Below are 18,565 nucleotides of genomic sequence, written 5' to 3'. Positions count from 1 at the left end.
AGAAAATAATGGCAGAAGAACAGACAGGGAACAGACAAAAGTCACTTACATGTCCCAGCATGGTACTTCAAAGTGCTAACACTGTGTTTGTGAGATTTGTAAGTCCGGGCACATTCACCGGTGTCAGACAACCAGCATTTTGCCGTCCGGTCCACACTCCCAGAATATAAATGTCGTCCAACCATCTACAAGAAGAAAGACACCGTCACACCTCATAATTACAGTTATCAGATACCAATAGACAGAGGAAGCTATAAAGCCACAAGGTAAAAGATCACCATCCTATATAATAAAAGGCTAACACTGCTCCTCACCTCTATGGGGGAATTAAAGTGATTTGCATGCCAGTAGCCACTAGATGGCACCTGACTGACCAATCCAAGTGTTGCTTCGTTTGGGCATGCATAGTCGCCGACGTTACGGTTATGTTATTCCATCACTTTGACAGGCTGGTAACTAGTGCATGTATAAATATCCCAAATGAACACACAAAGTACCTGAGAAACATCAGCTATAAAATCCTCTGCCACCTCCTTTGTGACTTAAATGTGTTAAGAATTATTTAATGCACTGTGAGACTGAGCTCAGCTGGTTCCTGTGGGTGTAAGTGGATGTTTCCCAGTAGCTCAGTGACTACGCTCTTGACAGGATTTGTTTACAATCATTTATATAGCGCACACATATTATACAGTGCATAACGGAGGTCACTGCCGCAGTGCTGCTAATAATCAGTACTTGCTACCACATGTACACACTACAAGTAACTAACTTACTAGATTTTTGTGAGGGTAAGCTGGGGAACCTAGAGGAATCTCACACAAATATATTAAGAGCATACAAACTCCACAAAAATGGGGATCCTGCTTTGGGTGACCAACCGTCCCGGTTTGCCCAGGACTGTCCCGGTTTTGACTCCTAAAATCCCGCATCCCGGGACGCGGAAAGTCCAGGTTTTAACTAACTCAAATTGTTGGTGGATTGAAGGGCAGCCAGGGCCAGCCCTAGGCATAGGCATGCTAGGCAATTGCCTAGGGTGGCTGCCTATGCCTAGGGGCAGCAGCATTGCATTCAGCTGGGCTGGTCGACAGATGGTCTTTACATACTTTCCGCCCGAATTCGCCGTTTACATAGCTCCCTGAGTCGCCGCGGCCGCCCCCCGCTGCCCTGGCATGTCAGCAGGCGCAGCTACTTAAATCATGTCCGCCCGGCCAGCCGCGGCGCACCCCCACGTGACGCACGCGGTGACGCGGGCGGCTCAGTGCTCGTCGTGACATCCCACTCTGTCCCACCTCCGCCAGCCGCCGCATGCTGGGAGAAGTGGAGGAGGGACAGCAGACAGAGCCACGCAGCAGCAAATTGTGTGTGGTGGCAGGTGCGAGCAGCGATGCCACCATCATCAGTGCCTGTGCCCCAGTGTGTGATTCCAGCCAGCCAGTGTGAGTTTTGAAGATAACAAACACTCACTGTCTATTATGTTTTATATGATTCAGGGGTATGTCTGTATCTGGGACTTGATACCCACCATGGCTCTAACTGTGTGGAGTTTGTATATTCTCCCCATACTTGCGTGGGTTTCCTCCGGGTACTCCGGTTTCCTCCCACAATCCAAAAATATACTGGTAGGCTGATTGGCTCCCAATAAAATTAACTCTAGAATGTCTGTGTGTGCGTGTACATGTGGTAGGGAATATAGATTGTAAGCTACACCGGGGCAGGGACTGATGTGAATGTTAAAATATTCTCTGTACAGCGCTGCAGAATATGTGTGCGCTATATAAGAAACTGTTAATAAATAAATAAGCAAAGTTAGCTATTTTTTAAATGCACTATTTCCTTTGAGAAACTTTCCTACAGTGCCAAACACACACCGGAAGCGGTCTGTGCTCCAGTCTGGAATGTTCTGTAACCCTCTTGCATTCCACAGTGCAAAGAATGCATTGGAAACAAAAAAGGAATGATCTGGCCAATCAGATAGCCCTGTCCTAAATGGCCAATTATGATAGAACCCAGAAACACTGAAGTCATACCCCAAATTTTTTAAACAATAGGTCAAAGAGCCTCAGATAATTATATCTACGTTCTTGCAACATCCTATACTTGGTGTAAAGGATACTGTGCATCTCATATCAGGCGTATGTACTCTGTCTACTCTCACAGCCTGAGCATGGTCTGTCAGGCCTCTGGTTAGAAATGCAGATGAGGCAGAGAGCGCATTGCGGTAACTACGTATGCTCGGTTTCAGAGCATGTAGTGAGGAAACACACATACCGGTAGTAGTCTCCGCAACCAAGCTACTCACCATCGGGCATTGTATTATTTAAACATAAGCGTGTACACAACAGACTTAGGGACAGATGTATCAAACTTCAAAAAGTTATAAAATTGAGAGTGATAAACAGCCAGCCAATCAGCTCTTACCTGCCATGTTACAGGCTGGGTTAGAAAAATGACAGGTATGAGCTGATTGGCTGGTTGTTTATCACTCTCCATTTTATCACTTTTGAAGCTTTATACATTAGGCCCTTATTATTTTACCTGGGAGAGCCAATGGAGACTCTAGCATCCCGGATTGATCAGAGAAAGTAGGCAAGAATGCTGTGAACCTTACCTCAATTCAGAGCAAGAAAACAAATGTACAATCAAATGAAAAAGGTTAAGGATATGGGCCTAATTCAGAGATGTACTATATTGCATATGGAAGGAAAACAGCTGTGCAACACTGCACAGCAGGAGGCATCTGGCGTGAATAGACGCCTCCTGACTGCTTCTGTGATTTGCTGTTGCGTCTCAAGTTCCACCATTGGGTCATTCTGCAGGACCGTTGATCACTGAAGTTACTCAGATTTCCATAACAGACCTGCAGTTGAGGTCAGTAGATCTGCACCACCAGACACAGACAATGAGTTTGGCACTCCCGCAAAACAGAGGTGACACATCCTTTCTCCTCCCCCAAACCACCCTGGGATGTGAATAAAAAAAATGTGTGATCCTAGAGTGACCTGATTAGAAACCAGTTGGTGGGTTTTCAAAAGGTTTGGGATAGATTAAATAAGTGCCTGAAACTAGCAACATAGCCATAGGCACGCGCAGCCCCTTTTATTAGGCGGTGCACAATTGGAGGGGCATGTCTATCACTACCTACTGGGCATGTCTATCACTACCTACTGGGCGTGTCTATCACTACCTACTGGGCGTGTCTATCACTACCTACTGGGCGTGTCTATCCCCGCTTACTGGGCAGCAATAAAAACAGATGGCGACTTCTTTATGTATATTGGCAAAATGAGCCTGCAGCGTGGCTTCTTTGCGCTTACCCCCCTGTTGGAGCACCGGCAGTCGGGATTCTGACGTCAGGATACTGACCGTATAGCGCCATACCACACCCATCTACATGCATATGCTGTGCAGATGGCCTTGGATTTCAGAAATCAATGTTATCCCTTTTATGTACCCACTACATGAACTACTGTGCAAACCACATGTCGACAAAGTCGACATCTGCACATGGCTCGCTGCGCTCAACACACTATAATATTATCCCTCCATGCCCTATTGGATGGTAGGGCATGAAATACTGACTGTCGGCACATGTCGGCTCAAAAAAATCGAGAAAAACCCAGGTTGACTTTTTGACCGTAGACCTAATGGGTGTGTCGACCTTTTGACCAGGTCGATCTTTTGTCTGTGTCGACCTAAGGCCTGTCGATCTTCAGTGGTCGACCCAATGTATGTCGATATTAATGGTGTTGACTTAACGATACCGAGATGGTATACAAGGCTTAAGTATTGGGATCTGCCTGCTTTAAGCCCATTGCCACATTTACAGTATATAGTCACAGAAATGATTCCCTACAACAGCGGTTCTTAAACTGTGGGTCCTGACCCCCAAGTGGGTCCCGACCTTCTCAGTATGGGGTTGCAGTTATTCAAAAAATCGGTTGAATTGTTTATTTTAGACTCCTCCCATCATTTTATGCCTCCACAATGCTGCCATGCAGGTGCTCTCTGATGACTACACGTGTTATGTGACCTTCTGCAGTAACTTTCTGGGGTCCCGTAATTATTTTTATTGTCTGATGGGGTCCCAGAGCAAAATAGTTTGAGGACCTCTGCCCTACAACATCCCTAGTGCTTATAATAACAGTGATTACCTAGACTGGCAAATACAATGAAGCAATGAAAAACAGGAAAGGGGGTAGAATAGACATGGACACGGGCATTGTCCTCCTGGTGCCCCCACGTAGAGGGGTGGCTAGCATAATGAAGAATCCTAGAGAACATACTGTAGCAAGCTGATTATACAGCCAAATAGACCCAGAGCAAGGAAAACTATTTAGAGTGTTCTAATGTCTTCTTTGAACTAACTGCAGTCAGATTAGGCCCAGTTCAGGTCAGCCTGTGTAAACACTGCAGCCTGTATCTGTCAATATTATCACATGTAGCATGTGGCCATACACATCATTTGTTTTCATTCCGTCTCCAAGACAAAGATCCGTTCCAGCCAATAACAGCTGATTTTAAGTGCAAGTGATTCTAAGTGGCCCACACCAAGAAAGTAACCTGGCCTTTCATACAGGAATAACATCAGCCAGATGACTGTTTTTATTTTCTTTTTTTTATTGTTTCAAATAATCTAGGAGGATAGAATTACAGCGGCTCATCGGTCAGGATCTACGGGTGACCTGTACACTTATAATTACATTTAACATCAAATTACACTATTCAACCACTTCATGTCTATAAATGATTCACAATCATGACAGTTTAGTGGAAAACAAAATCCAACAACACAAAACACCCATGTAATCCAAACTCCTTTAACACCATAAAAGTCAACCATTACATCAGTTTAGGTTCCACATAAAGGTCAGCAGGAGTTTACAATACGGGAAAGTGAACACTGTAACATGAAGGGTTCTGGTCAGTGGTAGAAATGGCTCAGATTTTGGAAAACAAGATGCATGACCCCGAACACATATGGCATGTAACATATGGATGGGGTTATATGCTTATATTTAGCTTATACATCTGAATTGATTATGAACAGCGTTTAGGGAAAAAAGGCGTTGCATCATTTGATAGACAGACAATAGGTTACACCAAATGGAAAGTATGCAAAAGGTGGACAGTGAAAAGGTTATCTGTCCAATATCGGCATCGTGAAAAAGGTCGATATACAAATTATTGACACAGAAAAGGTCTACACACATTTTTAAAAAAATTTAGGGTTTCATTTTGTAAGCTTTAGCACAGGCATGTTCAAACTATGGCCCTCCAGCTGAAAGTCGCTCAAAACAGCATGTTTGAGCAGCTTTCAGCTCAAAGCCGCCCAGTGTGTAATACAGACAGATGAGTGGCTTTGAAGATGGCTTTGCATAGCGCTGATCTATGCAAAGTGGTCCGCCCACCGCTGTCGGCGCCGGGCAGGGAGAAAGCTGCTCAGTCTGTAGAAACCGAGCGGCTTTCCCCCCAGCGATGAAGGGGATCATCACTGTCCATACACGCTGGGCATAGTCACCCAATGTGTATGGACCTTAATACAAAACAGGGTTCAAGCAACAAACAATATCTTACAATATTTGCTGTATATGGAATCCAGATTCTTAGTTTCTAGAAAAAATATCACTGAATAGTGCAATAAAGCTTAAAATGACGACAAATTTAATATTATCACATTGCACTCACATAAAACATGTATTAAAAAGCATTTCACCACAATTTGTGAACAAGTCCTGGTTAAAAATCCTTTGTGTTCTCAGCATGCAGATCCCAGATGGCAAAGGGAGAGTGAAGAAGAGGGTGCCAGCAGTGCCAAATTTCCCATTCATGTTTGGGGCGGCACTTGGATGCATGTGATAGTACTATCAGCCTGAAATGTACCAGTAAGTGCCAATTATACACTGTACTGTACCATATTCCATCTTGATAAGAGTGCAATTGAATAGGACATGCATATGTCTTAGTAAATATGTATACATAATAAATTACTACTTAGTAAATATGTATACATAATAAAAAATGTTAGTTGTCGGCTTTTTTATTATATATTAAATTGGCAATCATCAAATGAGGGCTCATATCTAATCAATAAAAATAATACAATTAGGCAGGGGGGGCGGCCATTGTTGTTGTGCCTATGGGCGCCCACACCCCTAAATCCGCCCCTGGGTGCCAGCTCCACTATCTTACAACATCAGCATGTACCATATATACTAAAGTATATGCCTACTTTTTCAGAACATTTTTTTATGCTGAAAAAGCCCCCCACCCTCGGCTTATACTCGAGTGAGGGTCCCACTTGAGTCAATAGGTTTTCCCAGTTTTTTGTTGTAAAATTAGGTGCCTCTGCTTATATTCGTGTCGACTTATACTCGAGTATATACGGTATATCACCGCAGGTTCCCAGGCTTGTTTCAACTAAGTCACCAGCCCACTCCTGGGCCAAGCTGCTCTTGTTCCTGCCGCCGAGACTCCCATACCTCTTCAACGCCCACTCCTTACCTTCTCCTCCCAGTGCGTCCATGTCTGGGAGCTGGCATGGTCGCAGGTCAAAAATTTGGTCTCAACACTTACTAGTTATCTTAGCCTATAAACATTACGTTTTCTTACTCACTGAACAGCAAGAGAAAGTGCACACACACACACACATCTGAACTAGTTAAACAATGGATTAAAGTACATAAAACAAGCCAGGAGTGAGGGGTCATAGCTCAAAAATTCAGTTTTATGTAATACACTATGGTAGATAGGCAAGTTACTAAACCACGGACAAAAAATATCTCTTCATGAAAAATGTAATGTTTATACCAACTGTTGTACTTGTAAAAAATGCTTTCTGTGGTTCAGCAGAACGGACTCCTAGGAATACTTCACAAACAGAATTGTTTTCCAGTATTTACTATTTCTTTTAATGAGGTTTAGATTTTGTTTTGATGAAATGTACAAGGTTCCGCTGCTATAAGCAAGGTCATGGCAAGGGTGCAGGCCCACTGGCGTCCATGCTCTCTGTAGATCAGGCTGTGTCCGCAGCACACGCAACACACATTGGATAGTTTTCAATCACAGAGATCATTAATCTTTTAGTTAGTGAGATGTCAGCACACGCAGGCACTTTGGCAATGGCTTGAATCAACAGGGACTGTTCCTGGCTTGTACTGTGTTAGTGTCAGGCCGCCTTCAGTGCACTGTGGCCACCGACACGCTCAGCCGGTGCAAAGCCAATGTGCATGGGCCCTAAATCTTACACAGGTCTAAACGGGGCCAAAAGTACAGTCAGCAATTTTAAAAACGCTTATGTTTTTTAAAGAATCCCTACATTTGTAGGGGAGGTACACTTTGACTGTGTCAATGTCGACATTCGGGACAATAAACACGTCAACCTTTTTACTGTCGACCTTGCCATTATCAACCTAATACTTGTGGTGACCTTCCAACACTGTCGACCTAAACCCTGTCTGCTTTCAGTGGTGGACCCAATGCATGTCGACCTAAATAGGGTCAACCCAATGACTCGTACCTGAAACGAAAACTATATGAGAGAGAGAGAGAAAGAGAAAGAGGGAGGGAGGGTGAGAGAGAGGGAAGAAGAGTGACAGAAGTAGAAAGCTGGGTGACGAGAGAGATGAGGAGGGAGATTGAGGGTGGGGTGTACTAAGAGGAAGATGTGGTAAAACCCCTTTTTTACCGCATTTTCAAATGTACTAATACCCGGCCTCTGCATCAGGGTATCGCCACCCAAAGGGCTTCCATCGCCAACTGCCGCAGACTCCTACCCCCCTCCCGGTCCTCCATGAAACTCCTCCTCCTTTCCCCCGGCTGGCTGGACTGGGCATGCGCGTGATCTCGCTACTCACGCGAGATCCCCAGTGCAGCCCAAACTTAACAGCAGGGACAGTGCTGTCCCTGCTGTTTAGATAGGGCTTCGCCAGCCTGCTGACCGTTCATACATTCGGCCTGCTATCATTTAGATAGCAGAGCCGATATGGACAGGGGCGCCCCTGTCCATTACCGCACGCTGGCGCCATCATACATGGGGGAGAAGCGGTATCAGTGCACATAACATGCGCTGATATCCTTCTCCCCCATATCGTCTGATCATACATCTGCCCCACAGTCTGTTACCATAAAAAAAAATGGTGGTGGGGCCCTCAAAACATTTACAAAGTATCACAGGTTTAAGATCTTTACACCAGGACTTTGAGGAACCACAGGGCGAATATGTAATTAAAATCTCGTTGTAAAAGGGGGCGTGGTTTGACCTGGCAAGCGAACGGTCGCTGGGGGTGAGAGCTCTCCTAAAATCCTGACTAAATATCCTGCCCCAGGGCCCACTGGCGTATCACCCTCAACTTACTGCCTTCCGGAGTCACTCCTGCATCCCCTGTGCTGGCCACGGCTCCCCCAGACGTCTTGTGGGGGCTTCGACGGCTGTTTGGGCCAGCTTCTTAGGTCTGGTCCTGCCCCGCTGCTGTGTCGGTGGAATAGGCTCCAGGGGCGCCGCTGACGCTGCCATCCTCCTCCTGCGGTGCTCCGGTCTCGGCTCCAGAGGTGAGTGCGGCTCCTGAGTGGCGGCTGCTTCCCCTGAGGTCCTCTGCCGGTCCGGGCCCCCGCCCTGCTCCGCCTGACTCTACAGGTCGGCATGACTTCTGCAGTGCCTGGCAACATCCTGATACTGAGTGATTGCTGCCACTGCCATTTTGTGGGAAGAGGCCTGAATAGGAGTACATCTTCTGGCTCCCCTGTCACTCCTGCGATATGTTTTGATCCTGCCTAACTACAGACGACTCCTGGCTCCACTGACTATCTGGCTATAAATCCGGTATTGATATCTATACAGTGAGTGTTTGATGGTGTGCTAGCCACCGCCATTTGCCCCTGTGCCTTCCCACAGTGACTGCCTTGCTTTTATACTACTCTGCACATTTTTCTGAAGCCATGGATGTCAGTAAGATTCTTCAGGCCATATATGCTTCAACACAGAGACTTCTTGATTCAATTGACACTATGTCTATGGATGCTCTGCGTATTGCAGAGCATCTGATTGTTCGGCTGGTACCTCTCCAGATGGACCACTTACTAATACTGTCAACCCCCAATGGCATATTATTCCGCTTAAGTCTGCACAGTGTGTCAGGGAGTCTGAGGGAACTGTATTTATAGCTGATGCCTCTGCGGCGCCTGAGGCTCCGCTATCTGCTTACATCTCGACCGACTACTCTACTGGGACCTTGTCTAAATGTATGGCTCCTCATTTTTCCACTTCGGATTATTTTATTTCTGCTATGGCCCTTCCATTTGTCCATCAATGGCCTCTGGAGCTGGCTATGTACTACTTGTACTATTGGATAATATGCACTGGTAGCTCTCCTGATTATCTTCAAATGAGCTGGACAACCTTCTCTACATTTCTGGCATTTCAGGGCATTGAGAATTGGCCGGATTGATGATCCGAACCATACTAGATGACTCTTACACCCTGTTTTAAAGTTCACTATGTATATTTTCTTATATTTGTGCTATGCTCTTTCTATTCAGCTAAAGGATCGTAGTTTTATACTTTATGATATTTTCTTTCAGTGATGTTGAATGTTGGCCAAACTAATGGTGGTCACTCTATTATGCCTTGCTATTTTGGGATGACATTCCTACTACTCTATAATCCCTTTGTTTGGTCCCCTTTTACTTTTCTCTCTGCTCTGTAAATGCACCTTTAAATATCCTGTTGGTAAGAGTTTTGGGGTTGTAGAACATACATGTTTCCTGGGTACTGATTCTTGCAATATTTTTCTTTCTGTAGAGATCAGAGGAGCATCGACTAAATGACCCTGTTTTGTATTGCCCCTGTCAGGCATTCGTTGGGGGGCTAGTGAGTTGTTCGGGATCCAGGTATACCTAGGTTGGGGTTAGGTCATACAGGGTGGGGGGTTTTGGGGAGGTTTGTTTTGGGCCCTTTTGGGGGATTTGCTTTTGGTAGTATAGGTAGCATATTTAGGTTAGTATAGAGCTCTTGATGGGTGACATCTAATATTTCTATCTTCCCATTGAAGATGTAGTATACTTCTAAGTGATATTATTGTAAGAATGTGCTCATTTTTATCCTGCTACGGTATGCCCGGATGGGGCCTCCAGGTAACTGTATCCCACTTACACTGACAAAGAGAGTGGATGTACTATCACCTCTCCTATGTACATTCGCTACTTTATGTATGTTTACATTTTTGTCTGATTTCACTTGCTGTGTGCTTATAATGTCCTCGTCGGAGCTTATTACTTGTTTTGCAAAATTAAATAAAAAATTAAATAAAAAAATCTCTTTGTAAAAAATTGAGTAGAAAGAAAAAAGTACCAATGGAAAATGGAATTCAGTGTTCACACAATACCACAAACATCTGCTTTGTTTGCACAAAGTATATTATATTAATTTAGGGTTCTATCTAAAACATATACAAATGGAAATCAGAACTACCCATTACCACTGTGCATTTACAACAGTGACTCTGTATATATCACAGTGTTTATATCCATCGGTCTGGATGACCACTAGAGAAATTCCTTAAGGAGAATGCAGACAGGCCTGTAAGCACAGCAAGGTTTAATCTGGCTGCAGCTCACCAGTAGAACTAGAACGGTTAATTAAGGGAACATTCAGTGTGCAGGTTTGTAACAGAAACAGGACAGCACTTCATCTGACATAGAATTTGCTTCTACATGGTAATCATTGCGCTACATGGTGGACATGTAGGTAGAATTGCAAGCTTTGCTGATTTTGGATAGATCACTTGCATCAAGTAAAGTGCTAGTGCAAGAAGTCCTGTAGCAGGGTGGCAGTGTACCTTGTGACAGCCTCACTCACATAACTTGTTATATTACGGCATCACTCCTCCTCGGGGGGGGGGGGGGGGGGGGGAGGTGGTCCCACCAACCAGGGCCATAATCAGAGGAAGACTTCCAAGACTCTATTTCCAGGCCCTGAAACAAAGAGGGGGACCTTGGCTTCTACTGCTGATCGGAGTGTGGTGCGCCGTTAGCACACTGACAGGATTATGGGATGATCAGAGTTCAGTGTATGCAGACATCCAAATGCTTTTTGGCACCAGGGATAGCATTGATAATATAACATTATGACTACAACTGATTATTGTTAAATAGACCCACAGTAGTTAGAAGAGTTTATAGTTTATGTATAAAAATTATACTGTACTTTGCATGAAAGGCTCAAGTCTTGGGCCCCACAATTCCTGATGGCGAGCCTGCCACCAACTAGGGAATAAAGCACTGCCTGGAGGGTAGTTGCTAGATCCTAGTGGACTAAAGGACCTCTGATGTACAACCACATGATACGTGACTGCAGGTTGCTCAGCAAGTTCGATGGGCATCCTTTAGTAACCAGGTTGGGAACAAAGTGGAGCCAGCCACCGTGTTCAAAGTGTGAAAAGCAAAACGAGCCTTTAAGGGTACATTTGGGTCCCATGTTCCATTCTTGCTCCTCCCCCTGTTGTCGCATGTCATGTGGTGGTGATAACAGAGGTCCTTTAGGGCCTTATTCTGGTCTGTGCCGCCGGAGCCGATTATGCGGCCAGGACCGTGCGTCCTAAACCCCGCCTTCCGTACGGATCGCTCACTCCGTCCGAATGCAGTAAGCCGCTGACCGCACGGAGCACGAGTGGATTTCTCACGTATACACCTCCTCCATCTCTGGGAACCTTCCCCATCATTCGATGGTCGCATACCACCGAATGCAGGAGCGAGCGGTCAGGCAGCTCCCGCGAGCTCAGACCACTCGGGCATTTCTCCGTGCAAAAGCAGGGATCTGGGCGGGCAGCTGACATCCGGCAATGTCATATGTCCGCCCCCTACACGTGCGTCACGGCCGCATTACCATACGTACGCCCAGCGTTTTCATGGGAACGCCCATGAAACGCGGGGCGTATGCATATGTTAATGAGGCCAAACAGCCCTTCACGCCCCTCTCCTCCCCCTGTTCGTAGTGTAAACAATTTATGCGGAATATGGACGTATGTCCCTTTCGCACATGCGCAGATATGCCTCTGCACATGCGCAGACACAAAACATCGGCGGAACGAACGCACGCGGACATATCCGCACCAACCAGAATAATGGCCTTAGTGTGGTAGAATTTAGACTCAACCCTGTGTTCTGCTGCATGGTGTCTTGGTTGCTCTGGAGTAGTTACTGGATGCAGGGTGATGTTCCATTTATTGTGCCGTCCCCACCCTGCACTCTATGCTTATCACGTTATAAAGGCTATTATGCCTCTTTACTCAACTAGATTAACAGGAATGTGTTGCTGCATTTATCACCCAAATAGACTGGAGTAAGCACTTCGGAGTGTTTTGTTTTTAAACATAATGCAAGAGCCTTAACATTGTACAGGGAGCTTGGTACTTCCAAATACAATGTCCTGAGACAGAGGCTTGTTATACCTGGCCAGGAACAAGGTTACACAAGAGTGTTATGAGAGACAATAAACAGAAAATAAAGCTGTCACTATGATAGCAATAAGAATACTTACATAGTAACATAGTTGAAAAAAAAAAAAAAAACATTAATCTATCAAGTTCAACATATTTAATCTCCTGCATTACACCGTCCGTGGGCAGCATTGACTGTGTAATGGTTAGCATTTCCCCCTCACAGCTCTGAGGTCATGGGTTCGAGTCCCACCTTGGCCCTAACTGTGCTGAGTTTGTATATACTCCCTGTACTAGCGTGGGTTTCCTCTGGGTACTCCGGTTTCCTCCCATGATCCAAAAATATACTGATTGGTTAATGATCTCCCAACAAATATATCCTAGAATGTCTGTGTGTGCGCCTACATGTGATAGGGAATATATATTGTAAGCTTTACTACGGCAGGGACAGATGTGAATGTTCAAATATTCTCTGTATATCGCTGCGGAATATGTGTGTAGTGTATATATAAATAACTGGTAATATAGAAGTAAATAAAGGACCCAGTTGAAGTTACCTCCTATCTGCTTTAAACCAGAATCCCCAATTACCCAAAATGGCTGTCTATTTCTCTCTGTGACCACTGTTATACATTATAATTAATGGTCATAACCCTGGATACTTTTTTTTTGCTAGAAATATGTCTAACCTTTTCTTAAGCGAATCAATGGAGTCCAATATCATAACCTTCTCTGGAAGAGTATTCAATATCTTAACTGTGCTTATTTCCTTTGCTTGGTGTGAAACTTCCTCTCCTCTAACCTTAGGGGGTGACCACACATACTGTGCACATACCTCTTTGTAAACAGTTCACCTGACAGCTCTCTGTATTTACCCTTTACTTTGTATTTTTTAATCACATCCGTTCCTACTAAAGAAAAATAAATCCCCAATCATTTCAGACTGCAATATATATATATATATATATATACAGAATATGTATTGAGATTGAGATTGCGAGTACTTGTAATCCCTGGAGGGCACCCTTCAAAAGTACTTACTATTTGTGCCGGTAGTGCTGCTTCAAAGAGACATTATATATATATATATATATATATATATATATATGCAAAAAGAATAGAGAAGACGCACCAATGAGCAGAATGTAACAATACTTTACTTATGTAACAAAGCTCACATACATTGGGGTTAAAAATCTTATGCTTGCCAGCCAGATAGTTTATCACCGTCACAGCCCGGACATCAGTGTGAAAGAACCGCCACCACTCAGCTGCCGCCGTCAAGCCGCAGACCAGGGAACAGCACACACAGAGTCGGAAGGATCGCAGGTGGAAGCAGGACGTCTCCACGTCGGACCAAGAGGAAGCCACGCCCAACGCGTTTCGTCACACTGTAGGACTTTGTCAGGGGGTATATATATATATATATATATATATATATATATATATATATATATATATATGACAGCACTCTCTATTTATGAGGGGTACTTAATATATTAAAAGAAACAACTTTTATTTATTTAATCTCTCATTGGACTCCCTGCTTAGATTAATTACCTCTTGGTCAGTCCTAAAAGGTATTACTATTGGTAATATTGAAACTAAACTTACAGCATTTACAGCAAAGGTCACTTATCTTACCTGGTCATCAATCTCCCAAAAAAGTGCTCAGAACTTGTATAACTATAATAGAAGTAAGATTATAGCCACTCTTACTAGGGAGCTCGTGGGTTGAGTCATCTCCTGCACTCTTACCTGGAAAGGGTGAATCTCTTAGAATTTTATTTCCCAAAGCTTTTGTACCCCCTTCAGGTTCTTCCAATTTTGTGGTCTCGAAAGGATGTGTCCTCTATCACTAAATTGTTTTGTACCTTTATTTGGAATAAAAAATCTGGGTGTCCCCCGTCTTTTGAACCAGCCCATGCCACAGCCGGGACACTTTTTACATAAGGTCCCCCGGCCGTACCATGAGTACCGTGGCTGGTCAGCCTTAGATGGGGTACCTGGGGGAGTGGTGACCCCCCCAATAAAGGGCCCCCCAGGCTTCACCCTGTCATCGGTGCCCCTGGGCTTTGGACACCGGCCTGATAGGGTTAAATCATTCATACATAACATTGCTTTATATAGGTGAACTACAAGTGCCAGCAGGCCTGCCCCGCATGCTGGGACTTGGGGAACCACATGCCGTGCATTAATGGGCCTGCTAGGACTGGTAGTCCACCTGTAAAAAGAATGTTAAAATAAAAACACACACAGAAAAGTACAACTTTATTACACACACACACACACTCCTCAATTTTACACCAATATACTTACCGAACCAGGGTCCAGCGCTGCCCTCCCTCCTCCACAGCCAGCTCACCCCACACTGACAGCGGGGTGAGCTGGCTGTCTCCAGCGCTGCTAATAGCTTCTATAGCGCTGTCCCAGCACTATAGAGGGTGTTAGCGTGGTTGGCTCGATGCCTCTCCATGGAGACGCATAGCTCAGCCCTGATTGTCTGAAAGTGTCTCCATGGGAGACGCATCGAGCCAACCACGCTACAGCCTCTATAGCGCTGGGACAGCACTATAGAGGCTGTTAGCAGCGCCGGAGGAAGTGCGGGGTGAGCTGGCTGTGGAGGAGGGAGGGCAGCGCTGGACCCTGGTTCGGTAAGTATATTGGTGTAAAATTGATGTGTGTGTGTAATAAAGTTTTACTTTTCTGTGTGTGTGTGTTTTATTTTAACATTCTTTTTACAGGTGGACTAAAGTCCCAGTGGGCCCATTAATGCCCCGCATGCTGGGACTTGTGGTTCGCCAAGTCCCAGCATGCGGGGGAGGCCTTCTGGCACTTGTAGCTCACCTGTATAAAGCAATGTTATTATGAAGGATTTAACCCTATCAGGCTGGCGTCCACAGCCCAGGGACATCGGTGACAGCAGAAAAGAAATTTGCGCACAGAGGCCGTCTCTCTACCACAGGTGGAAAAATAAGGGGAGAGATAGCGCCTCTGTAAACGCAAAAAACAGGCGCTAAAGGATGGGCTATCCCGTGTAGCTGCTCACACCAGTGGGGGTGGTCCTTCCCCCAAAGGAAGATATGGAAGAAAGACTGGGTAGGTGGAGCGCTGAATCAATGAAAGAATTACAATCCTGATCAATTAAGATGTAAATATATAAAACAATTTATTACATAAATAAAAATACATAAATCACACAAAAAAAATAACATATGTAGCTAAAACATCTATTGATGGTATATTGCACTTGGTATGAAACAACCCCTATAATTGGGGAATGGATACTTGGGAAGAAATACAGTCACACTTGTTCCTATGTGTACTCCCTTTATAGACAGTTTTTTGCCAAAAATGATAGATATTAACTGGTTTTAGTGGGTTTCCATAAACCTGTTGGATAGCCAGATGTAGTATGTCACTTCGTGAGCATAGGTGTTGTTTACTCACGGCAAGACCGGCTCCAGAATGAACAGGTATGTGGTGTCCCTTGAGTGTCCAGTGGGCAAAAAAAAGATTGGTGTGGAGGGAGTTGGTCCAAGTGGTTGATAGAAAGTTTTGTAATCCAATTGGTATCCACAAGAGTATCCAGGGGTGAACCTGACGCGTTTCGTCATCCACGGATGACTATTTTAAAGGTGTGACTTGGTGGATGGAGTCTCAGATATTTATATATATTCATCGGTGACAGCCCCGGGCTTCAGCCCTGGACAGTACTCTGTTTAAGGCTGACCAGCCACGGTGCTCATAGTACGGCCGGGGGCCTTATGTAAAAAAGTGTCCCCCAGCAGTGGCATGACAGGTCCGGCTCAATGAGCCCGGGGCTGGTTATGCTCAGGAGAGGGGACCTCATGCCATCTTTATTTTAAAATTTAACTTTTACACATTTTTTAAGACAGGACCATGCACAGCTCTCAATGATCTGTGCATGGTTCTGGCAAATTCACCTGTCAGAACCTGGTCTGCATGTGTGGCGATTTTTTTGTAACATTTCCCCGTTTTCGCATATCATTAAATATGCGATTTGTATACTTTATAATGGGAAAACATCTGGATGCGAGTTCTGGCGTTACTAAAAATCGCACCTTCAGAATGTGCAAATTCGCCGCAAAATGCGCATTTTTTGCGTCTCATTAAATATGCGATTTCGGCCGATTTTCGCATCTCATTAAATGTCACCCCAAATCTATGCTAATACTCTTGCGGAACAGAATTTTTTGCCCCAGCCTTCTTACATATGGAAGACAAAGATATTCCTTCAGATGTGCTTTTTAATCTCCTTTTAATGTCTATACGAAAATTATGGTTAATTCTACGTTCTAGTGCCTATATCAACAAAGCAATTTTTTTCTCTAATGAACAAACCCATATGCACTGCAGGTGGGGCAGATGTAACATGTGCAGAGAGTCAAACCCCATACACACTACCCGATCCCCGCCGATACCGGTATTGCCAATGCCAGCAGAGGCCGGCCTTTCTAAGTCATATCTTTTAGTATATCCTCTACGGCAGTGGTGAGGAACCTCAGGCCCGGGGGCCGTATGCGGCCCCTGTAACCGATCTGAGTGGCCCTCCCACCCGCCTGGTGGCTTTGCCGGGAGTCAAGTACAGAGGAATTCTCTTCAGAGTTCGGTGTTGATTAACAGCAGCCAGAGACTGTCAGTCTTATTCAGCAGGAGCGTGAGGCGGCTGCAGCAGGAAAATTTGTGAGAGAAATTTTTACATATGGCCACCAAAGGATTTTTTCCCCCATACAAACGGCCCTTGGCACAAATAAGGTTCCCCACCCCTGCTCTACGGTGTATTGGGCTTTAGATTAGTGTGGGTTATATTGTTTCTGTGCAGGGTAAATACTGACGGCTTTATTTTTACACTGCAATTTAGATTTTAGTTTGAACATACCTCACCCAAATCTAACTCTCTCCACATGTTACATTTGCCCCACCTGCACTGCACATCTAAAACGTATGTAAATGAATGAACAGAATCAGCCGTACTGCTGTATGTTTCACCCAACAAAAAGCAAATTGGGCCTGAGGAAAATACAAGTCACCCAAATTTACCATACCCACATATCTCATGTGCACATGTCCTGGTTCCAAAAGCCTGGAAATTGGATTATAAATCAAATCACTATAAACCAGAAAATAAAATCCAGGCTGGCAAAATAGAAGGAAATTATTGGCCTTTTTTTTTTTTTTTTTACAGTACCTAATTACATTAGGTTTAACACTAATTTGTTATACTTGTTTCTATCCCTCAAGATTCTCCCCCACTGAAAAGAACTCCAACACATTACAGTTATTTTCCATAGATTCCTATGGAAGGGAGGTTACCCACAGTGCCATTTATTCTCCTCTGGTATTGTTACAGGGTAGCAAGCTCTATACTCCCACCTCCTTGGAAAGGAGTTTCTTACCGAACATTGATAACACTCTGTTCAATAATAATATGACCTGGTGCTGACTGGGTGATGAGCCTTTCCCCTCTTATGGTGTGTGGCATCGTCTTAAAGCCCCCATACACGGTGAAGTAGCACCGTGCAATGCGATGCGCGGTCCCGCGGGCATTGCATCGCACAGTACAAAAATTATGTGCTGCACATGCTTTTTGTACTGCCTTCGGATCGCATCGCATGCAAATCGCACGCGTGCGATCCGATGCGATTTAGTTCAAAATGCACGGGTGCTATCGCACCGTGTATGGGCGCCTTAAATCGGAAGTTAGGACTCCATGCACACAAATCTAATTGCCACTCAGGCAATGCTGACTTTCGGGACAGCGTCTTCCTATCCTTTCAAATTTTCGACATTAGGTGGTGTCTCCGTCAACAGACGTTTCATCGATCTTAAGGACCGCAGACCACTGACATAAGCCTCAACTCAATACAGTTACTAGAGAACAACAAGCAAACATTTATCCTGGCGCTGCACAGTTTTAAGTTCGCAAGACCATCTATTTTGGTAGTTTCCAACCTACAAAGAAGAAGTGCCAATCATCTAACAGCAAATTAGCACAAACATAAAGAGTTGGTGGCACTATAAACACGGAGCGTCGCTCATAACAGTGCTGCTATTTGGGTGATGATTGGTTGCTATGGGCAACATCAACCTATTCAATCCAATTTTTCAAC

General features: G+C 44.7%; 1 protein-coding gene across 1 annotated transcript in view; it reads right to left on the bottom strand.

Moving 5' to 3' along the window:
- WDR86 (WD repeat domain 86) overlaps positions 1-18,565 on the bottom strand; it is a 72,411-nt gene that overhangs the window by 5,895 nt on the left and 47,951 nt on the right. The window contains exon 7 of the mRNA XM_083189066.1: positions 50-185. Within this exon, the coding sequence (XP_083045192.1) occupies positions 50-185 (136 nt within the window). The remainder of the gene's footprint in view (positions 1-49; positions 186-18,565) is intronic.

This window comes from Crinia signifera, chromosome 5, assembly GCF_055691185.1.
Source record: "Crinia signifera chromosome 5, ASM5569118v1, whole genome shotgun sequence".
NCBI classification, from domain to species: domain Eukaryota; kingdom Metazoa; phylum Chordata; class Amphibia; order Anura; family Myobatrachidae; genus Crinia; species Crinia signifera.
This window is presented reverse-complemented; position numbering and strand designations above follow the sequence as displayed.